Below are 25,047 nucleotides of genomic sequence, written 5' to 3'. Positions count from 1 at the left end.
CCAGACCCAGAAACACAAACATCACATGTACTCACTGATAAGTGGCTTTCAGACATAAAGCAAAGAAAACCAGCTACAATTTACAATCCCAGAGAACCTAGACAATAATGAGGACCCTAAGAGAGACATACATGGATCTAATCTACATAGGAAGTAGAAAAAGACAAGATCTCCTGAGTAAATCTGGAGCATGGGGACCTTGGGAGAGGGAAGAAGTGGAGGGGAGGGGTGAAAGAGAAAAAAATGCATAGATCAATAATATCAATAAAAAATGGGTAAAGATCCAAACAGAATATGAAAACTACAAAGATAATTGACTGTTATTAATGCTATTTTATTACAGCAACTGAGTAAATTTAAATGCCATGGTAAATTATGTTGTCTTGTAATAGCATGTACTTGCATGGTCAGCTGCCTATAATCAGCTCCCTACCTCAGAGGCTATTTTCCTTTTGTGCTGGAACAGATTGCCTGTCCCCTTTCCCTTTTGCATGGACAAAATCCTCCTTGCTTGGGGGCCAGGGCTAAGTAATTATTTCTATTGAGAATGTTTTAGTTCTTAAATTTTATGCTTTTTTGATCATAGATGTCAGTGACATTTCTTAGTTTCAAAACAATTGCACAGTAGCATGAGAAATGTGGTTGCTTGTGTTCTTACTTTCAAAAAAAGAGAGGTAGTACCATTGTTTCTGTGCTCCCTCAAAGATGCTGTACTGTGGAGGTCCAGACTGAGGGCAACATCCTCCATGCTCCTAGGACATCTATTAGCCCAGGCATCTCACTACGTGATATCTCCTTTATATTATTTAAGACAAACATTTGTCTGTCAGTCAGAAGAGGAGGGAGACCTGCCACTAGTCCAGCTAAGTGCCATACTTGTCTGGGTCAGACATGGGACACATAACCTTTGGACATTAAAAGAAAAAAATGTCAGCAAACAATGCATAGCAGACAACTGTTAAATTATTAAAAATCAAATTATGAAGAGAAAACTTTTGTGCAGACAGAAAAAAAGATTTCCATAGCAACAGCTATATGATCAAGAATTATTACTTTTTTATTTTGCCCTACTGTTGACTCCTATCTGTGAAGCCTATTAGTCACGGGGTCGGGATGATTCTACTATTCTTTTCCAGAACTTCTTAAACACCAAAAGACAGTTTGGACTGTACATTTGATCAAATTGTTACTTATTTCTTTTAAGAATATTTGAATATAAGCATCTGAAACTTTTTTGTTTTGTTTTGTTTTTTCGAGACAGGGTTTCTCTGTTGCTTTAGAACCTGCTCTGGAACTAGCTCTTGTAAACCAGGCTGGTCTCGAACTCAGAGAGATCCGCCTGCCTCTGCCCCCCGAGTGCTGGGATTAAAGGCATGCACCACCACCAGTGCATCAGAAACTTAAAAAGAAATGTATTTTATTTACGTTTTCAGACTTCTCAGATAAGTGTTTTTTCTTAAATGTTAATTTTAAAGAAATATACTAATATAACTTTTATTTTGAGGAAGGCTTTTACTGTGTATTTTACATTAAAAATGATATCACTTTCCGATTTCCCATGCCCTTGGGTAGGTAGAATTAACATAGTAAAAAATGGCAATCTTACCAAAAGCAATTTACAGATTCAATGCAATGCCCATCAAAACCCAGAAAAAAAATTCACAGACCTTGAAAGAACAATACCAGCCGGAGCTTTCATAGAATTCAAGGGCAACCTGGGCTACAACAACAAAATCGAAACAAAAGTGTTGCCCCTAACAAATACACAGAATACAGCCACATCATAAAGCCACTTATGATACCCCTTCCTACGCTCCTTACTCTTGGTGACAGTGAAACTAATTATTTTATCCATAATTACCTCAAAAACACTAACCAATAAAAAAACACGTAATCATCTGTGTATCCTTCTGTAATATGATGATGTAACATGATGCTCAGTTTTCTCTCGGCTGAACTCAAGTCAATGGAATCATAGCTGAAAGACTTCTCTGACTTCCTGTTTACGTAATGATCACACACGCTGCTGCATGACTGCACTTCAGTGTCACTGACTAGGAACATTGTCATGCCTCAGGTGAATGCTTCAGTTGTTGTCACGTTTGGCTCTTTCCAGAAATATGAGACACAAAGATTCTTTTTCAACATAGCAAAAAAAATGAAGGAATCACTCTCCATTTCATTGTAACTCCAAATGAAAGTGTTCTTCAACTGGAATCAGGTCCAGTGAAATGCTGGGTAGTCAACACTGTATCTTCAGTCTTATGTCTAATATTTCTTCATCTTTACTGTCTTGAACAAGTCGGCTGTGTCTTTGCTTCCTTGATTGACAGTAAGAAAATTTCTAAGATAACTTGTATTCTTTACAGTTTTAGATACTAGGGAAATCTTTTCTTTCCCCACGAGAAGCACACCACTCTCCGTAGACAATGACAGTACAATGCACGACAGCTTTCAGGCTGGAAGGACCCGACTCCAGTCACTTAAAAGACCTTTACTCTTTTTCTTATTATTTTTTAAAACTTGTATTCTGTAAGATCGTTAATTTAGCTTTATCCATTAGGATTTCCTCCACTTTACTGGGGATCCATGTGGCAGTTTCTTTTCTTTTCTCAGGAGAATGCTCTTCTGTTATGAATTATATATCTCCTCTATTGTTCCATTTTTCTCTTCTGTTGTCACAGTTTATGTAGCATTCTTGGTTTTCTTAGGTGTTTGCTATTATTTGAAATGGGTTTTCAGACATTTCTTATATTGGATCTCCTAGGTCTCCAATGTGAATCTCAACATTAGCTATGCTTGTCACCTCAACTTCTGAAGTCAAAGTTTTCAATTGAAAAATCAACGAATTTATTTTTGATAATGTGCTTAAGAATATCTTGTTGAAGCAACTATTTACTATCCTTGAGTCTTTCTTTGTTTTTTTTTTTTTTTAATTCTCCAGCCATTTGGTTGCTCTGCCCTTTCTGAAGGCTTCTCAGATCTGTCCACAGGGCACAGTGCAGGTCCTCAGTGGCCATCTCAGCTCCATGTATCAATGCTTTCTGTGGTATGCAGTCTGTCATTCCAGGGGAGAAACTCAGGACTATCATCTGCTTCCTCTTCTCTTTTTCCTTTTCAGTCTTCGATTGGAGTTTTGCTATTTGAAGCTTCTTGAATCTCACCATCTTCACTCCAAATCTTCCTAAGCTTCCAGAGAGAGAGCCCATTCCACCACCACATTCTGATCTACTCTGCATGCATACCGCCTCTACTACAAACCAGGAAACTAGAAAAACATTCTTCAAGACCAGCTCTTGGTGGAGACTTACCTCATCAGTCCTCCCGGTAATACCAACAAAACAGTGGGACACACCCTCATCATCATCATCATCATCATCATCCTCATCCTCATCCTCCTCCTCCTCCTCATCATCATCCTCCTCCTCCTCCTCCTCATCATCATCATCACCACCATCATTATCATTATCATCATCATCATCCTCATCCTCATCCTCATCCTCATCATCATCATCATCATCCTCATCATCATCTTAGTCTGGATTACTCTTGCTTTTCCGATCTAAAATTCCAAAGACCTTCCACAATCCTCCCAAAAATAAATGGTCAGGTCTGTCATAGGATCCCATGATCCTGGTACCAATTTGTCTTAGTTTGGGTTATTATTACTACAACAAAGCACCACAGCCAAAACCACATTGAGAGAAAAGGGTTTATTTGCCTTATTCTTCATCACAGTTCATCATCAAAGGTATCAGGACAGGGCACAATCCTGGAGGCAGGAGGTGATTCAGAGGCCATGTAGGATAGCTGCGTACTAACTGACTTGCTACCTACAGCTTGCTCAGCCTGCTTTCTTATAGAACCCAAGACTATCAGTCCAGAGATCACATTACCCACAATGGAATAGGCCCTCCCACTTTCTTATTAATTAATGTTTTATAAGCCCGCTTATAGCCCATCTTATTGAGGCATTTTCTTAAACAGTGACCCAGTTTGTGTCAAGTGGACATAAAACTAGCTGGCATACCTCCCATTTGAATCACCATCCGTGGCAGACAAAAAAGTGGGGTTGTTTGGAAGTTGGTAACATAATGGAATCCTTTAACAAATTATCTACTTAGAATCTGCATCAGCCCTTTTCGAAACTTGGCAAACTTTGAGGAGAGATGCAAACTTTATTCAATTCTTATTAACAGGCTCCATTCTGGAATAGCCATTCCAAGTCACTCTCAGATGAAAACACCAGAATCCTGCTCTACCTTTGATATGGGATTTCCCTCTGTATGCATCAACAACAACTCCTCCTGGTTGATATGACATCATGATGCTGCTAGCACTACTACTATAAGACCTGTTTGGGGTACTAGCTCCTCAAGATGGTTCCAAATTGGTTAAGTGAAATGGTGGCAGCATGGGACAACTGGTTATCAGAGTCAAGGTGGTAAGGATGACTCCCACCAGGCAGTCTCAGGCACTAACGGACTTCCACCATGTTTGACTGTTCGGAGCAAGCAGGCAGCACTGTATATCCTAGCAATGCTGCAGTTTAAGTTTTCAAGAAGTGCTTAGCATTTTAAGAAGTACTACTGATCAGAAAAGAATTACAGATATGCAATAAAGACAAATTCAGGTGGAAAAGACTTCTAATGGGTCACAGTGTTGGATAAATGTACATAGGCTTGGGAGAGAGAAGAAGAAGAAAACAGACAGTTATAAAAACAAGTAAATGGTTTTTTTTAAAAAAGTAAAATCTTTAAAGAGACAGAGTACAGACAGTCATAGATTAAAAAGGAGTAAAGAAAGAATAAGCCACATAAAGATAGAAAATTCACAGTCTGGGTTATATATATTATTGTGTTTTCTTTGAATTTTAACTTGAAAGAGCTAAGTACAGAGAGACATTTATTATATGGGCTGCTAAGTTAAACCAGCATGTATGTTACAAAAGTATCTTGACTTCAGAATTTGGGTCTAAGGATATGTTGCTTTGTAAGAAGAGGTTCTTATTTTGTTTTCACAGAGGATGAAAACCTGTGAATTGCTTCCAGACTAATATGGTTTGATGCACCAAGACTCCCTGAAATGTTGCTGTGAATACACCCCCAAAAATACTTCACCCAATAAACAGGAGAAAGAAGTTTGGAGAACTATACCCATATTCCCAAATATTGTCTATAAATGTTTGTTTACATTTTAAAGGGGATATGCTATACACAGATTTGCATTGGTATGGATCTGGGTTTATTGATACAAATTTAAGGTTACTTTTGTTATATATATATATATATATATATATATATATAACATAAATATATGTTTCTGTTCTTGATTAAGGTATTGTGTTTGTCCAGCTAATTTGAAAATGTAATGTATTACTAAGAAATATAGGTTAATAAATAATCATCTATAATAGTCAAACTTGTAGTCATGTTAGTTAGGTTTTCTAGATATATAGAGATATATTTCAGTTAAATAGTTATTCTTCAAATCTTTCAGAGACCTTCAGAATATGACATTTAAAATGTTTTAAGAACATAGGATTTTTCATGACAGTGAGATACGTCTGCTCCTGGAAGCACTAATTACTTCGAGAGGAAGATGGGCATTGAAGACGCTCCTTAAGGAGTTTGTTAGCTATTTGGGCAAGAAACTTCTCTTGCCTGGACTGTCTGATGAACTGGGCATGCAGGACCCACAGAGAAATGACTGCTGAACTTGCCTAAAGGTGAGACGATCTTTCAGGGTTCTTGCTTCATGAAAGAGTCTGCTAGACATTCTGCAGGACACAGAAAAATGTGAATGATAAACTGCCAATATAGGCAGAACTGCCTTTGAAATTTGTTGCTTCATGGAAAAGTATGCTAGATACTATGAGCCTATAGGCTGATCATGGATGCCCCAACAGTACAGAACAACTTTGGGTGACTGTCCAGGCAGCAAGATGTCTCTTTCAATTCTAGAGTTTTGGAAGGTGCTTACAATGCACTTTTTGATTACTTAGATATATCCTTCTGTAGTCTTTGATGGAGTTGAAGAATTGATAGCTATAGTTATCCTTAGTTATGATAAAAGATAAAGTAGTTATAAATATTGTAACTTGAATTCTTATTTGATGACTGTTTTGTTATATGTTAAAATTAAAACCTCCCTTTTTATTTAAACAGAAAAGGGCAGGTAATATGGAATTTCCCTCTGTATGCTGTGATTACCATTAGTGAAATAAAGAAACTACTAAGGACCTATAGCAGGGCAAAACTTACTTAGGCAGGGAAAACTAAAGTGAATTCTGGGATAAAGAAGAGCAGGGTCAGAGAGAAGCCATGGAGCCACCAGGGACAGACACCGGATGGAATCTTGCCAGTAAGCCACAGGTATGTGGCAATGCACTGATTAACAGAAATGGGTTAATATGTAAGAGCTAGCCAATAAGAAGCTAGAGATAACGGGTCCAAGCAGCGATTTAATTAATACAGTTTCTGTGTGATAGTTTTGGAAAAGCTAGCACCCTCCTTCCTACATACCTTTCTCCAGTTCCACGGGGAAAAGTTCCAGCTTTTCCACTCGCTTCTCAAGCTCATACTCAGCAGAGGCAGCCACAGGGTCGACTTCGTCATTTCTCCTGTCATAATCTTCATTGGAGTACGTGTTGAACACCTGCAGCAGAAGGTCAAGAGTAAATGATAACACAGAAGAGATGCCACTTCATACCCTAAACTACATATCCCGACGAAAAACTGCTATGAGGCGTTTCTTCTTTATTTCTGTTAATTTTGTGTGTGTGTTCACATAAGTGTGTGTGTGTCAGGAGTGTGGTGTATATTTTGGGTGTGTCTATCTGTGATGCCCACAGAGAATCCAGAGGATGACGGTGAACATTCTGCTGCATCACTTTCCTTATTTACTGAGACTGGAGCTGGGTTTGTTGGCAGCCTACAAGCCAGACCTGGATTTTTGTATGATTTCTGGGGTTTAAACTCAGGTTGTTATGCCTGCTCAGCAAGTTCTCTTACCTAGGAAGGTATTCCCCATTACGATGCATTTCTCCTAACAATCATTTGATATTTAAATTTAGTCAAAATGTTTAGAAAGAGATAACTAAATTCAAATAAAAATAACTTATAAGTTAAAAATGTATGAGTCACTTTGTCAATCTCTACACATTAAGAGAAATCAGTAGCCACAGACCGCTTCATGTGACTGGTAATATTCATCAAACTTTTTATTCAGAATGTAGTAACTAGTGTAACGCTCTGTGTCCTGGTCAAACTAGAGGAAAATAGATTGAAGCTATCTTGCCAAATCCCAAAACTGAACCTGTCCTACAGTATGGACTATACTAGCCCCAGGGGTATAGTGTATCGATGCTATAATTAAATCTTAATCACAGACTTTCCGAAATTGATTTCCATTCTAAACTGCTCTCATCTGTTATCTGTCATTTTACTTGTATATAGATTTAAATTAAGTTTTCATTGGGTCTTTCTAAGAAATTGCTATTAACATATTGCTCAAAGGCTGTAAAACAAATAAGATATTGACAGTCTTTTTCACACTGAAGGCATTGAAAAGACGATGTGAGACCCTCAGACAGAGCCATAATAAATGTGCCTATTTGCAAAGGAACTAAAGTAGTTATCAAGTCACTCAGGACACTGAGGAGCATTGAAAGAAAGGAATGTATCTATTACAAAGCGCAATCAATATCTAGAATAAAAGCTGTCATTATCGATTCAATTCAAAATTTATTAACCATCTAAATTACGTCTAAAAAGGCTCTGCAAGCCTCCCCTCAAAATCTTAAAGCCTGGAAGTAAAAAGTTTTTTAAAATATATATTAATAAAAACATAAAGAAGAATGGATGAAGGTAAATAATGAAGGCAATGTGTCTATGGCCTCCCTACTCCAGGGGAAACCTTAAATGCATTACTGGAATGACTGCAATTTTCTCCTTTGGAGTAAACCAAGAATACAGACAGACAGAGTGCCCACACAGGGGCAGACACAGCAAGAACCCCCTGGGCTTCACTTCTCACTAGCATGTCGTGGAAGTTCTGGACCTGAGTGCCTTCTATTGGCCAGTCCTCCCATTGCTCTCCATGTTTTGATTCCATGCTTCCTGGAGTCTCACTTCCTCTCTTCTAGGTTTTTCCACCATAGTAAATAGTATTACATTAGAATGCACATCTCTGTGCCATGGGGTTTAGTGTTTTATTTATCTTTACAGAAAATATGCTTTCTATGCCCTTGTCAAATTATGAAACTCATGACATTTTCTTAGACCATTTTATCTTTCACTTCCAGCTTCTGGTTGTCTAATAGTTACGAAGACAACCAAATTTTAGCTCACCAACTCAGCTATAGTGCTAGACTTGGGGAGCTAGTTTTCATCACTAGCTCACTCGTGATCTGAGAAACTATATGGGCACACAGACAAAAAAGATATGCATAATTGGAAAAGAAAAGTCAGAATTGAGTATTACAGAATAGCTATTATTGACCTGGAAAAGAAATGGATGTCAACAAACAATAACTAAAACTAACAAGTTCAGTAATGCAATGTTAATATTTAAAGTTTGTAATACAAAACATTAATAACTTTTGAAAACATAACAAAATTGAAAACCTAGATAAAGGCCCCATGATAAGTACTCACAATGTTGAAGGATTTCCTTCTCTATAAAATATAGAAACCCTTATATATAATTCCACATTATTTTTCTAAACTAAAATCTTCACTACTGTGACTCCCAATTTACTATAAATGTCAGTTTGCAGTCATTTGTAAATTAAGTCAATTAATGTCAAAATCACACCTGTTTGGGGGTCAGAGGAATTGATAAGCTGAAAAACATAACCATGATCAAAAAAACTTACATCAAAACTTCATTAGTTAAAGCATTAGTTAAATATACTTCAATCCTAGATATATTAACAATTTTATATTCTGATCCACTTCTTTTCTATTTAAATTAGTTGCAGTGGTGTACTTAATAATATGGATGGAGTTAGATCTCCACATAAATATTAGAAATTCATATCTTTAACAAAAATAGAATTCAGATTGATAGGAAAAGATAAATAGCTATCTATCCTCAGGCATTACTGGGTGTTTGGTTCAAGCACCTCCTACATCCCTGGGTATAAAATCTGTAGATGTACAAACAAGGGCATCATTTAAAATTGTTTAGTAATTGTGTATAATCTATACATATCTTTGCATATTCTTTAAGCCATCTTTAGATTGTTATAACCCCCAAAAATGTAAAAGTCGTATACAGAGTTGATAAGCCACATCACCTAGGTAATAACGACAAGGAAGAATCCTAGTTCAGATGCATTACTTCCAAATGTTTTCAGTGTGCAGTCACTGAGTTGATATAAAACATGCAGATACAGAAGAATAACCGCATATACTGTAATAGTGCTGAAAGCAAAATTATGTATAACTATCAGGCTGCAGGGAAGTTTACAGTTATCAGAAGTCTTAATGAAAACTAATGGGTTGGTTAAAAGTCATTGCTGAAAAGCTGGGAACATAGTAGCTGAAGCCTTGCCTGGCAATTACAAGACACTTGGCACAATCCTAACCCTGCATTAACAAAAATTAAAGAGCTTGGAATGGTGGCGCTGTCTGTAGTCACAGCACTCAGAGGCCGAGGCAGGAACATCTCTGTACAATGCCAAGTGAGGCTTACAGAGGGGAACTGTGTTAAAAAACAACAGGAGAAATTAACCTCCCTGACAATGAAATGACATAATGAAGGTACAAAAAAAATAGGGATTAAAGTAAAAAATATTGTGATAAAATTCAGAAAGGGCTTTCTCAACTCAAAGAACTGCAACTAACTGAAAATTCAGTGTCAACATCCTTCATCAAAAATTACACAAATGTAAGTTATAGCCAGGAAGTATCGTGTTCTTCCATAGAATTATGGGAGAATACAACAGTGTCCATTTGGTAAGTATATGGGAGGAGGAATAAATAACTGAAGTTGAGTGTGATAGCTCACTCCTGCAATCCAGCACCTGGCAAGCTGAAGTAGGACAACTGACCAAGAGTTTGGAGGCAAATCTGGACTACAAAGAGAGTTCTATTCAAGATTATACTACAGTGTAAGTCCCCATTAAAAATAAATCCAATTAGAAAAACTGAGCACATCTCAGTGACAGAAGGTTCACCAAAATGCACGAGGCCCTGGATTTGATCTCTAACATATATTCTCTGCCTGTCTCTGTCTCTCTCTCCCGCCCTCTCCCCTCCCTTACACATACACACAAATGACCTGAAAACATAAACCAAAACTGAGCTAATGTTATATCAAAATACTCATAGAAAGACCTACAAGTGTGTACAAAGGTGTACAAGGAGGGTCATTGGAGTACTATTCGTAACAGCTCAAAGCAAGAATTACCTGAATGTTCACCAGAGAAAATGGCTTGGCGAGCAGAGAAATCTCAGACAGCTAAGTGACTAAAGAGGCCTGCATCTCTCATAGCATGGGAGACTCTGCCACATAGATCAGTAAGCCAGAAACCACGGCAGGGATTGGTATCCCCACTCAGCTTATCATTCTGCCATGGCACTACTTTTTGTCGAATTTAAAACCTCTTAAATTCTCCAGCTATGTAGGTTTTGCCAGCCATTTATGAAATCACATTATGAAATGTGATAATGATAATAATAATGATAATATCACACCAGAAGGTTACAAAAATGAAATGAGATAATCCATGAAATTGTATTTGGTTCAACATGGGCGGAGGCACTTTGCCAAGGCAGTACCAAAGATGGCATTTCCCTAGACACAACTCACTTGAAAGGGAGTTTTTAGTATTTCATCTACTATTGCCCTTAATGTCCTTTAAATAAAACTCCACATAGCTAATTCAATACTAGAATGAAGACTGGACTGTGAATATTCCTACTTGTGTCTGGAACAATGAACTCCCATTATACAACAGGTCATTGTTTGTCCCAATTTTTATTCTGCCTGGGACAGGAAGACCCCGAGAGGTGAAAGGAAGACTGGGTTAGATAAGTATCTCCTTTTCCGTCTATATTGTCTTGACTCTCTCAATCTACATTGTCTTGACTCTCTCAATTTTCTTGGTGCAGTTGTACTATTTATGGTTATCTTACTCTGCAAAAACAGGGACAACAATCAAATAATCGGAAATTCCTGCACCACCATGGCATTACTGCCCGCCTTTCCCTTTTCTGTAGCAGTATCCAAGATCCCCAGAGTCAACAGCGTCAAGATACATATATTTAGTTCAGTCACCTTTACATTGTTCCTGTGTTATTTCACTGAGAAAAGCAAACAAACGGATGTTTAAATTTAAGGCTTCTTGACTCAATGCCAAAAAACAATATTCTGTTCCTTGATCAAAGCAAACACAACATGACCTCATCTCTGCTTCTCAGCAGTCAGGCTCTCAGGATTAACACGTTTGCAATGAGACTAAGAAAGGACACTTCTGAGCAGCAACCCCAGGCTGTGAAAACTCAATGAGGGAAGAACAAAAGCTTATTATAAAATTCAAACTTGAACCATTATCTTATTTACATGTTCAATACTTTGAACAACACTTTTTCAAAGTTAAGTAATACATCTCTTTTATTTCCTTGTGATGCATTTTAATCAACGCAAGTCAAAATAAACCCCACATTTCATGTAAATACAAATGGAAGGCATCTCCCACGATGCTTCCACAGGTCACAGCTGTAGCTGCAGGCTGGGTTCTGCTTAATCTTCCTGATAGATCAAAGATGGAAACTATCCCAGGTTCGAGCATGCTGAGCTCCAGAAGATGGCTTTGCAGAGCACTGCTGGGCACAGCCAGGCACTCCCACACTCCCACAAATAGATTTCTCAGCAGACTCACACTTCACCCTTTTGGGATTTCAGTGACCAGCTTGAAGAGGCTCCAATTGGCAACGAACACAAACTCTGGACGATGGTCCCCGTCTCCACATTCTAAAGAGAAATTTGGTGGTAAATCAATATCGTCCCTCTCTAGAAACGAGGCCAACTTGCCCAGGCCAATCATTAAGAACAAGCATGTAGACCAAGGGCTGGGGAAGTTCTGTGCTACGAAAGAAATCAAGCCAAACTGGAGGCCATGCTGTTCAGTGTTGGGATTCAACATTATCAGTCCATGGAGGATTCTAAGGAGGCAGGGGTTTTAGTTTCTGCCGATATAAGTCTGCACTGCATTACAATAAACAAAAACCCCAAACAAATTTCTGCTATATGTAGAAATATTCTGAGCCTGAGGTATAAGAAAGAGGCACAGAAGCCTGTCTTATAAATCCAGCAAAGTCCCAATTTCTATGCTTAAGTTATTCGGAAAAGTAATTTGCATAATAGGTTTTCATAAATTCTCTTCAGTAGGATGTACCCAGCCCCTGTTTGTACCAATCAAGACTCTTCCATAGCAGAGAAGGACCAAGAAGACTACAGCCAGGTACCAGTCCAAGAGCCAGAAACACACTGGCCTCACCTGCTCGCAGTCCCTTTACTTGGGATGTTTTTAAGTCAATTTACAAAAATTCCACATCACCCATTTCACCATTTGTAACCGGCCTCATTATCAAGCTGGCTTAACGGATTTAAGGTAGTTATCTTTGAAGTGCAGACTCCTAATTAGAATCTTTCAATGGAATGCTAGTTAGTCCTAGCTTGGATCTTTGTGACTAGGAAACCCAGAAGGCTAATGGCTTCCAACATTAGCTAGATACATGGATAATATGTCATATCTATTTACATAATTCAGAAGAAATTTCAGGCACTAGAAAACTATACAAATCTTCTTTAACTCTAACAATTTTACACAATTTTTGAACAACTCTAAAAATTGATGCAAGGGGTAGGGCAGACATAAAGACAATGTTTATTTTTCAAAGTTTCGTACTAAAAAGTTGAAAGTCAGAAGACAGTACTGATTAGGAAGTTAGCAAGGGCAAGGTTGCTTCACAAATTTTAAGAAAATAAACAATAAATGCCCTGAGATGCACACAGCAGGGGGTTGATGTGGGATTCCCTTCTGTATGCTGTGAATGTTTTATTACTATTAGTAAATAAAGAAGCTGCTTTGGCCTATACCGAGGCAGAATAGAGCTAAAGGGGAAAACTAAACTAAACGCAGGGAGAAAGGAGGCGGAGTGAGGCAGATACCATGTAGCTGATGAATGAGAACACCAGAAACTTACAGGTAAGACACAGCGTTGTGGCACCACACAGATTAATGAAAATGAATTTATTTCAGATGTAACAGCTAGGAAGTAATAGGCCTGAGCCATGGCCCAAATGGTATTGTAATTAATATAGATTTCGTGTGATTATTTGGGTTAGGGCAGTCAGGAAATGTAAGCACAGTCTCAGTTTATAGGAGGTAGAAAACACAGTAGGTCCAAAGTCAACAACAACAAAACACTGTTATTTACCATTGTTCTCCAAACAAACAAAAGCAATGAATACATGCATACATACAAGTAAACTCTGCATATATGACATGTATCTTATTTGATTTGATTTGTGTTAAAGTGGATTCAACAGTCCAAAAATACAAAATCCATATGGCAGACTGGAGATGGGAGAGTTGGTGCTGTAGATGAAGCCCAAATGCCGTCTATGGCAGATTTCCTTTCTTTGAAGTTCATCAATTTATGCGCATGACCCTGGCACATTGTGAAGCATGGGCCACATTAGCCTACTAATTGAAATGTTAATAATATCACCTGGGGAAAAATGCATTCCTAGAAACACATAGAAAAATGTTTGCCCCACACTGGCAAGCATTAGCCTCCTAAACTGACTCCCAAATTTGCTGTCACAAAGACCTTCAATGGAAAATTCTCAGACTTACATAGACTTTGGGGGTCAGAGAAATGCACTTTTCTTAAAAGCATGCAGAAATAGGGCTGAAGTTTGTAGCTATATTGTGCTCGGATCTTCCTGACAATTACAGCATTTCACATAGATAGAATCAGCATTTCCACACTTAAGCTTCTAAAGTAGTAAAGTCTTTTCGACTACAGCTGGAGAGAGCGCTTTGGAGAATCTACATTCTGGAGTATGAAATGTATCTGGTCATGACCTGGGCCACCAGCAGTGTGGCCAGTTCTCAAGACCTTAGGCATAGAAGGGGCCAGTTTCAACAGTCAGGTTGCTGGGGTCTACAACCAGCTCTCAACTGTTTTGTTTGTTTTATTCTTTTCTCATGTAAACCCAACTGCACTTTCCTTCTTTCCTCTCCTCCCAACCCCAACCCCTCATTCACTTCTCCATTTTTCTTCAGAAAAGGGAAGACATCCCAGGGATATCCAACATAGCATATCATGTTGCAATGAGATTAGGCACATTCTCTCATATTAAGACTGGACAAGGCAAGTCAGAAGGAGGAAAAGGGTCCCAAAAGCAGGCAAAAGAGTCAGACAGATCCTGCTCCTACTGTTAAGTGTCCTACAAGAATGCCAAGCTACACCACCATAACATACATGCAGAGAACTTAGGTCAGCACCATACAGGCTCCCTGGTTGCTGTTTCTGTCTCTGTGAGCCTCTATGAGCCCAGATAAGTTGATCCTGTGGGCCTTGTGCTGCCCTTGACCCCTCTGACTCCTCCAGTGCTTCCTAGCCACTGCATGCCACTCTGAAATAAGTCTTTTTTCATGGTCACAACTGACGGTAAGCTTCTGCTTGTTTTGTTTCTGTTTTTCAGCATTCCCTCATAAACACACAACTCTGTGGCATGTGTGAAGGATGGATCACTAGGACCCACAGTCCATCTATTCTAGTTGAACTCATTATGCTTTTCTACAGTCATGATATTAACATTATCACATTACTAATTTTGTCAATACTTTATCCCTACATGGTTTAGCAGGCATTCAAATACAAAGTCAAAACTTTATTTCCCTGTTCAGATAAAAAAGGACCAGGAGGGCAACATGGAGAATTTTTCATTTGCATAAAAGATAATTGTCACAGTATAATTTAGCAAAGCAAGATTTGTGAGAGACCTCCCAATCTGACAGGGTCGATTATATAAATGGCTTCCTTCATATACACAGATCCACAAAGAGACTCCAAGCCTGGATTCAGGAGTAATGCAGAGATGGGGATGAGACTGAAGATTAATACATGTGAAAAGTCACATCACCTGAAAATGAAGGTAAGAAGTCAAGGCAAGTATGGTGGCTCATATGTATAATCTCAGGACTCACAGGCTGAGGCAAGGAGACAGCTATGAATTTAAGTCCACCCTGGCCCACTCCGTGAAGAGTATCAGGCTAGCCATGGCTACCCCTGGCTCAATCCTTCCCCTGAGCCCTTAGAGTCAATTTATGTTTGTTCACATGTGCACCAAGCTCACTTTTATAACCTGCCTGCCATACTGAAGAAAAGTTAAGTTAGTCTGTCTATGAAGATTCTAATATGTTAAGCAATATTTCTAGTCCTCCTCATGGGCACATCTAGGCACTATGTCTCCAACTTTCTCAAATTGGGGTATACTACACTACTGGCTGCTAGTTTCCAAAGAACAAACCCATAATGTATGTCATTCCCCATCTAAGGTATCTTATTTCAAGGACAAGACCTCCCAACCCTGTTGGCTTCCTGTGCTGCTACCATGTGAGAAATAACAAAGATGGGCCTTCTGAAACTGTTAAGAACACGAGCAACCACAACGAGCAAAAGAGCTTCCCTTTGACTTACCCTGGGCAGACAGCATGAGCAAGACTAAGCATCTGTTTGATACTGGGATCCATGCACACATTTTAGCTAGCCCATCATCTAAAAGGAGCACCTGCTCATGCAGCATAATTGCAAAGATCTGGTCTTGGTATAAAGACAGAGAACTGGAGTCAAGAGGCAGATGTGAGGAGTGAGACCAAAACCCAGGGAGCTCTCAAGTGTGTTAATCACCGGTAGGTGTACCTGTCTGTTCTTCAGGTCAGCTGGAGCCCAAAAGCCTAGTCCCTAGGGGCCACAAGAGGGGCCAGGGCAGTCCAGTCCTTCTCCCAAGCTTCTCCTTAAATACGACCATGACACTTCGAGGTGGCTACTGGTCGTGGACTGGATGCACCTGCCACATGACCCACGTGCTGTGTATCCCGTCCCTTACAGAGCATGACCCATGTGCCCTGTGGCCCGTCCCTTACAGAGCATGACCCATGTGCCCTGTAGCCCGTCCCTTACAGAGCATGGAGAACATTTCTAGGATCAGTTCTTAGCTAAAAGCTACAGAAAAGAATGAGCAAAATGGTGTTCATATTTAGTAGAGATACTGAAAAGTAAAAACGAATTTTTATTGCTGAGTCTTCTTAATATCAACCTTGATAGTATTATTCTTGTGTTATCTGAAATGATGAAAATTGTGATTTCTCTCAATATATTCATAGAAATTCATAGGCAGAAAAAAAACATGATAAAATCAAGCATCCATTTCTGGATTAGTGATGGCACTAACTATCTTATTCTCAGAGATAATTAAAAATAATCAAATATAGAAGATACAAACACTTCAAATTCCAAATAGTTATAGAGACTCTTCAAAAGCCAATATGTACATATAAAGTTAAATCTTTAATATATATGTATATATGCCCACATATCTATACATATTTATAAAAATAAGTGGTATTCTTAAGAGCACATACAAACCAATTTTGTTTTTAAAAATGTATTATTGCCAGGCAGGGTTGCACACACCTTTTAGCCCAGCACTTGGGAAGCAAATGCAATAGATCTCTGAGAGTTTCATGTAAGCATGGTTTATGTATTGAGTTCCAGACCAGAAAGAGGTCCATAGTGAGATTCTGTCTCAAAAAATAATTCCATAATTAAAATATTTTATTATGATGATTATAGTTGTGCATAGTGATGTATGCACTCTGGCACGCATGTGGAGGTCAGAGGGCAGCGCTGTGCAGTCAGTGCTCACCCTTCCTGTTTATGTGTCCTCTGGACAGCGAGCTCAGACGGCCAGGCTTGTACAGCAAGGACGGCTGTGTGCTATGAGCCATAGTGTAGGTCTAGACATTTTCAGTGAAATAAAATTAATCACAAGGTTTCATATCTCTATAGGAAACAGAATTCAGTATGATCTATCTCGTTTATCTATAAATATGTGTTGTTAAAGTACAGGAAGCCTTTTTTTATGTTCTTATAAATGTAGTTCACAAATAAAAACGTGAATCAACCCAAATTCATGAAATTCTAAGACAAGTCCAAATTAGTGAGTTTTTATATTCCTTAGTGAACAGTTTAACAGATAACTGGGTAATCCACAACTGGTCATGTTTTCCTTGGTGTTTTCAAATTATTATAAACAATTAAACATTGCCATGAGAAATTAGCAATGTTCTCTTTCAGCTCAGTGCATCTTTTCTTTGAAATCAGAGACATATGTTTTGCAAGCTGACAAATGGTAGCCAGTATGAAGGAAATTTGTGGCCTTGGTACAGTTCCCAATGGACATATGTCCCCAGCAAAAAAATAAAATAAAATAAAAATAATAAAATAAAAATCAAAAAATAAAGACTAATGATCACAAATTATAACTCTTCTGGGGTTGGTCGAGGGCAATTTTTAAAGTGGAATAACTAACCAGTCATTCCCAGAAATGTGTACTTTTTAACAAATTCATTAGGGTGAGCTGGTGAAACAGTTCTGGTCCAGCATTTGTGGTAGCAGTTGCTCTGACTGCTTCTTCCATTCATTGCCACACAGCCCACAAAAGTCCACTGAAAGAGACTGCTCTAAACTCCCCTGAACTGGAAAGCAGTGGTGGTGCGGGACAATTGTCTAGATTCTGTTAATTGTGTTTTAAATAAATGCTGATTGGCTGGTAGCCAAGCAGGAAGTATAGGTGGGACAACCAGACAGGAAGTAGAGCCAGGTCAAGGAGAACAAGCGAATTCTGGGAAGAGGGGAGCTCCCTCTACAGTCCTGTCCAGACACCCAAGAAGCAAGATGTGAGCTACCCCACTGAAAAGGGTACCGAACCATGTGGCTAACATAGATAAGAATAATGGGTTAATATAAGTTATAAGAGTTAATAAGAAGCCTGGGCTAATGGACCACTCAGTTTATCATTAATACAGACCTCTGTGTGATTCCTTTGGAACTAAACAGCTGCAGGACCTGGTGGAAGGACAGAAACCAGGCAGGACAGGAATCCAGACAACACAAAGGGAGGAAAGTACACTGTGTGTGGGTCAGCCACGAGAAGGTGGGTACCAGCCACACTGACTGAGTTATCAAGAAATGAAAGACAAGTTCACAGTTGACATACAGAGCTTCAAGGGTTTCTATATCTTTGGTGAGAACTAAGAACTCCAAATTCTAAGGTCTCAACCTTGGGAATGGCAACTCATGTCCAAGATTAGACTGGAAACCAAATAAAACAGCCCATTCAAGGAGATTATTGGAAATACCTAACATGAGAGCAGTACTACCAGAAAGTCTATGTTGGCCAACAAGAGGTGAAGAGAATACCAAACCATGAATGGGGCTGACATATCAGTTACTGAATCTGTGATCTGAATCCATCCCCTGTGGTTAAGGTGTCACATGCTTGATCCCCGGGGTGGAAAGCTGGGAAAAGATGCAGAATTTAAGTAGAGTCTAATGAGAGTCTTGGGCCACCCGAAGATGCTGCATTTGGAAAGGACTGTGGCATCATGTCTGGTGACCTGATCTCTCCCTTGGGCATCTGCCTTAAGACCTTCACCAAAACTAAGCTGAGAAAGTTGCATGCCCATGAACCTTCAGAACTGTGATCTTAAACATTCTTTACAAAGTACCCAGCCCATGCATTTAATCATAACAAGGAAAAAAAATGGGCGGATGGATGGGCCAAGGAAGTAAGTGAAGATCACAAGGTTAGCGTCAGTGTAAAGCAAGAGAGGATTGTGACACAGTCTAGTGATAGTGAACTAAAATTGATTCTGACCCTCAGACAAACAGGGCTGAAGACAGACTCCTCAATTACTGTGATGGTCTTTGATGTGTCCACATGACCAGGCTACTGCCCCCAGTTGCTTATTAACATATATGACAGATGACATCAAGAAGGGACTTTGTAGATAACATTAAACTCCACAACGAGTAGATTTTTAAGGAAAAAAAGAGATCATCTTTAGTGATCTTTATTCATAATTCAATCAGCTGAAAATCCTGGAGCAGAAAGCTTGGGCTTCCTAGAGACAAAATCCCATCTGGGATTGCGACTACATCCACGCATTGGTGTTCTAGCTTTTCAGTCATTTTCCATCCCGCACAGCCCACTCCATTTATATGAGCCAATTACTTGAAAAATTCTCCTGGTATGTGCCACTACTGGTTTACCTCCCTTGACTCAACTTTGACAGTAACAAGCACTTCAAGTCTTTATTCCTGCAGCAAGGTTTTTTTTTTTTTTGAAACATCTCTCAAAGTGCTAACTCTAGTCTATACAATTTGTGACTCTATCTAATGGGTCATGAGTAGCATGAGAAAGTTAAAAAGTACAGAATTCAAAACATCAGGTTTTATTCATGTATAAAAAATACTCATTGTACTTTAAAAATTAGTTTAAATTTTTTTTCAGTTTCAATTGAACATATATGCACATTTATATTATATACCAAGGTAAAATAGTTGTGATATGGAAACTAAAGACACAAAATAGTTTAAGAATTTAAATATGAGCATCTCAAACTGCTAAGATTTGAATGGTAACCACTGATATAGAAACAATCAACCTTCATACCTTCATATTCTCTCTCTCTCTCTCTCTCTCTCTCTCTCTCTCTCTCTCTCTCTCTCTCTCTATGCCACTGATTCATTTCAAATTCTTTCTAAGCACCAGCTCCCTGGTTGATGCTGTGCTAAGTACTAAGAATGAGAATGGCCTGTGACCTCAACCCACACAACTCCTGAAGAGGACCACAAGGGGCAATGGCTAAGTCCCTCCAGGGAAGAGGGGGAGAGATGAACAAGAGAGCTAGCTCTTCCTGCAAATAGTAAAACCCGAGACTTGACCCAGCTCTGGTGACAGCAAATCGTAATTAGGGCAGGAGAAGGGAGTGGTGGAATCTTAGAAGCACATGAAAGGTAGAAACGAAAAACAAGAATAAAAGTACAACACATGAAGCCATTCAAGAGACTGGGAATGAAGTGACACACAGGAAAAAAAGGCACAAGCAGCTCAGCAGAGTGGGGCTTTGGGGCAGATGAAAGACCAACATATAGTTAAATCTCTATCTCCAGGTTCCCCTATTTACAGGCAGAAGTGATCGTTGTGAAAACATGTGGAAGACGATGCTGTCACGTCATTCTTGGTTTAAAGAGAAAACTGCCAGATACCATTATCAGGGGACGAATGGTCAAATCTGGGGATCACTGACCCTTGAGCAAGACTAACTCTAACCTCATACATCTTGTAAACGAGCTGACAACTTTGTAAATACTGTGAAAATCAGTATTTTAAATCAGGTGATTCCATGACCTCAGAAACTGCTCACACAAAAGACTTCAGCAAGGCTCATGATAATTTTCTTGTTAAAATAAAAGTCAAAGCTCTGATAAAATATCCTGGCACTATGCTCCCTTTTGGAATGGTAATGTATATTCTGTGCCATCATATGCTGGAAGGATGTGATCTGCTTTTTTATTTTGATTTTATACGGGTTACATTTAAGAGAATGTCATGAGTTTCAGATTTTGAACTTTGGACTTTTACACATTGTTAAGACTGTGATAAACTATGGGGACTTTTGAAGTTGGACTGAATGCATTTCTGCATTATGTTATGGTTATGAGCTTACTGGAACAGGGAGTGGAATGTGGTAGTTTCGATAAAATAAGACCTCATAGGTCTTTGAAAGTTTAGTCACAATAGAGTTGAACTCTTTGATAGGATTAGAAGGATTAGGAGACATGGCCTTGTTGGAGGAACTGTATTGGTAGGCTTTGAGGTTTCAAAAGTCCATGCTAGGCTTAGTCTCTCTGTCTCTCTTGTCTTTCTCTGTCTTTCTCTGTCTCTCTGTCTCTCTGTCTCTCTCTCTCTCTCTCTCTCTCTCTCTCTCTCTCTCTGTGTGTGTGTGTCAGTGTGTTTGTGTGTCTGGATTAGGATGTAGCTTTCAACTACTTCTCCAACACCACATCTGCCTTCTGCCATGCCACCCACCATAATAATAATGGAATAAGTCTCCAAAAGTGTAAGCAAGCCCCCAGTTAAATGTTTTCACTTATAGGAGCTGCCACAGCAATGGAACAGTGACTCCGGTAATTCTAGACTGTTTAAACCACATCGCCATCTGGCATCTTCAGCATAGGATGGGTACTTTTCCTTCTTGTATCTCCAGCACTTGGCATTCTTTCTTCTCAACAGAAGATCCTTGTTGGATGTCTCTTAAAAGGGATGCTGCCTGTAAATACGATTCTCATGGAAACTGTGTAACTTAGTTAACTCCCTTGAACAGGAACTCTATTCATTCAGCAAAACAACGGTTCAAGGCCAGTACTCTGGCCTAAGTAACAGAGCCCAGAGGGCTGCAGCAAGTTCAAGGCCAGTCTGACATACAGAGAGTTTCAGGACAGCCAGAGCTACATGGAGAAACCATGTCAAACTTACAAAAACACAAGAGCTGTTCAAGTCTTCGGGATAACCTGGCAAAATGGACAAAGAGATCTTCTCCACTATCTGATTAAAACTGCCAGCTTCTTTCTACTCTACTCCCCAGAACTCAGGCTACACAAGACTCTGCCTCGTAGCAGCTACAGTCAGAAGGCATGACTCAGAGTCAGAACAACAGAAAGGAGTATCAGCAACTGGCTGAGAAAGCTGCTTGTCCCGCTTTTTGCTCTGTTCCGCTTCTGCTGCTGAAGATGGGCGAATGAATGAATACCCATCATTCACCATCCTACACTAGCAAACCTTCAGTTCTATCAGAGGAGCCTGAGCAGAGCCAGCAGGAACGGCACATGCTGAGAATTCCAGCTACTCGAGGCTGAAGCAGAAGGCCCAGAAGTGTGAAGACAGCCCGGTCTATAACAGACCCTATCTCTAATCATAAAAACAAGAAAGGGCAGGTATGCAAGTCAGTGGTTGAATGGCTGGCTTAGCATGCACAAGATCCAGGGCTTGGTGTCCAGTTAAGAAAAGGGGGGGAGAGGTTATCAACAATAGAATATTGACATGGAGGGAAAAGATAGAATCAATTCAAAAATGAAATCTTGAATGACAAAAAGGAATTAAGTCTTTCCATATACTATCAAAGTAAACTTTCTGGATTTCAAATTAATTCATCTATATGTTAGTCATGCTTCTAGTACTAACTTATATCATGAAAACTCATGTTTATAATGATGTGCCCAAGGAACTGGGAACAAAAGACTTTATGTTTTATAATTCTTTTATAATAAAAGCACACTGAGCTATATTTAATATAATAAGATATATTTTCCAATTAGTTTAGAGAATGCTTACAGTCAAGTTGTCACCAACTCAAGAAAGGATTATTAAGCTTTAATCTTAAATATTAACAAGTGACCACAGGCTAGATTCTCAACAACCAAACAGAGCTAAGATCTGACTTACCATTCAAGACAGCTTAGTTAGAAAGTGTTTTTATTTTAATTCTGAGAGTATGATATAGAAAAGTCAGCCTAACATTTCTTGCAGACATCTGGCTGAGGCCTGCTCAGTGGAAAATAACTGTGCATGCTGAGCAAAAAAAAAATAATAATAATAATACCATGCTTCAGTTGAAATTTTCTGGGCTTAGTTCACAATGGCTTTTTGTATTCATGTTTATGTGGAAGAATTTTTTCACCATATGAAAATAGAAAAATTATTCCCTTGAGTTACAGTGATAGGTGACTGGAACACACTAATCAATCAGAAGAATAAAACTTTATTTAAAATTTAGAAATATTATAATTTTTAAAAGTTAGCCTCTGGGCTACAAAATCAGTTTTACAATTACATGGGCCCCTAAGACCACACCAGGCCACCATTCCCTTCTGCAGCAGACTGTCCAGGAGCTAGGTAAGCAATGCAGTGTATTCCCAGCTTCCTGAATGGTTACCACCAGCTGATCAAGTCAGGAGGAAGACAGAAGAAACACACTTGCTGCATTTAATCTAGTTTCTTGGATTTAGGGCAAAAAGCTCAAATTTATCAGAATTCAAAGTTGGTATCAGATATTCCAGACAGATTAGGATATTCTTCATGCTTACTTGTCTTGTATTCTAATGGAATTTTATTAGAACTCAAGATAAATATATGAGCAGCACAAGACACCATTGCCTATAAAAAACAGGGGCTGTGCCTCACTCAGGAAAGGGTGACTTTGAAAGTCATAATTTAAACTGAGGTAAGGTTTGTGCCTTGGAAAACATCTGAAAATAAATATAAAAAATGCTGGTTGTTGTAAGGTTAAATATTTTCTGATATTAAATATTCTCAGAATTTGATTTTATACATTTACAAAAATGTAAATGAACAATTTGAACAATTTTCTATCGAAAGAGAAACTCATTAGCATCGCTAGTTACAAACAGATGTTAGCAGAACGACTCAGAAGATCTGCTCTGCCACTCGGGTTATCTTAAGAAAGTTGACCTTACTAGGTCGCCATTGTCCTCATCTGTAAAAATGAGAACAATAAAGTAAATGATCTCAGATAATGTTCAGCTCTGTGACTCTCTAAAGTTCTACCTACATTAAGTTTGCTATTTGAAGATAACAAACTATTATTCTTGGAGTGGTTTGCACCATTAGCAGAAGTGACTGGGAGAAATTATTGCTTTTCTGTTAAGTTTTATGTATTATTATTCTATTTTACTTTTTTTATTACATACTTTTACCAGTATCTCCAGAAATTCCAAGTTGAAGATACTAGAAATGATGAGAACTTCCTTTAGTGACGTTTCCTGCCTCCCAGATGATACATAATCCCTTAAGAGTCACCAGATACAGATCCCCTCAAAGGGGACAGCTGGCAGACCAGGCTGGATGAGTCCCCCAGCACACACTGCCTCACAACTGGGGAATATTCAGCACCATATTCCAGCAGCCTCAGTGGAGACCATGACTACACAACAGGAAAAGATTTTTCTCTTAATAAACCATAAATCCTAGCATTGGCTAAACATATCTGAATGTGTTTTGTAACCCAATACGGCCATCATAAAAACCTGGTCTTCCATAGAAATGCTAACATAGACATCTCTCTGAGTTCTATATATATTTCATCATGTTTCACATTTTCCTATCAAACTCTGTTTTCTTTACACAGCATACACCATGAGCTACCAAAGATTAGGGTTCCGCAGCGCTGTGAATCAGTGTAAATGGGGAGTAAGGAAGCAAAAGTTCTGAGCTACAGCTATGACACATTTCAAGTCTGGAGACATTTACCTCCAAATAAAAGATCAGACTCAGACCTGATTACAAAAAGACAAATCTAAAACACGTTACTAAGGTCTCAGTGAGATCGAAGTGAACATCTGGGCTGCGCACTCACACCTGAATTATGCTTGTCCCTACCTCTCAAAGGATGAAGAAATTTGGCCAAAGGCAGACTTACAAGTTCTGCATAGCTACACCAAGTGTGTCAAACATGCGGACTGGAGCTCCCACTACAACAGATCGTCCGTATACATCCGGTCTCCCAGCTGTCCTTTCTCTACCCAGGCAACACTTTTTTAATAAATTTTTTAATAAAACCACTGACTTCTGGTTTAAAGTAATATGTGCTGTGGTGGTTTGAATGAGAAATGTCCCCATAGGCTCATGTACTGGATGGAACACCAAGTCCCAGCTGGTGGTGCTGTGCTGTGTGGGGGAGGCTAAAGAACTCTCAACAGGTGATGTGGAAGAATAATTTCTTAGTGACTTTAGGTCCATTTTTCCAGGTTTTCGGTAAATTTCCTTTTTTGTAATTTTTGATTGTCTCTGCCTTCAGGACACAATCCTTCAGATATACCAACAGCCAACTGAATTCTTCGTCCCATTTGACCTTTAACAAAGACAGATTCCGCCTCA

General features: G+C 38.9%; 1 protein-coding gene across 15 annotated transcripts in view; it reads right to left on the bottom strand.

The window, feature by feature from the left end:
* Positions 1–25,047, bottom strand: part of Ppp1r9a (protein phosphatase 1 regulatory subunit 9A) — a 280,271-nt gene that overhangs the window by 123,818 nt on the left and 131,406 nt on the right. For all 15 annotated transcript variants that reach the window (XM_075953721.1, XM_075953722.1, XM_075953727.1 and 12 more), the window contains one exon: positions 6,525–6,657. In XM_075953721.1, coding sequence (XP_075809836.1) covers positions 6,525–6,657 — 133 coding nt within the window. The remainder of the gene's footprint in view (positions 1–6,524; positions 6,658–25,047) is intronic.

Source organism: Microtus pennsylvanicus, chromosome 19, assembly GCF_037038515.1.
Source record: "Microtus pennsylvanicus isolate mMicPen1 chromosome 19, mMicPen1.hap1, whole genome shotgun sequence".
Classification (NCBI taxonomy): Eukaryota; Metazoa; Chordata; class Mammalia; order Rodentia; family Cricetidae; genus Microtus; species Microtus pennsylvanicus.
This window is presented reverse-complemented; position numbering and strand designations above follow the sequence as displayed.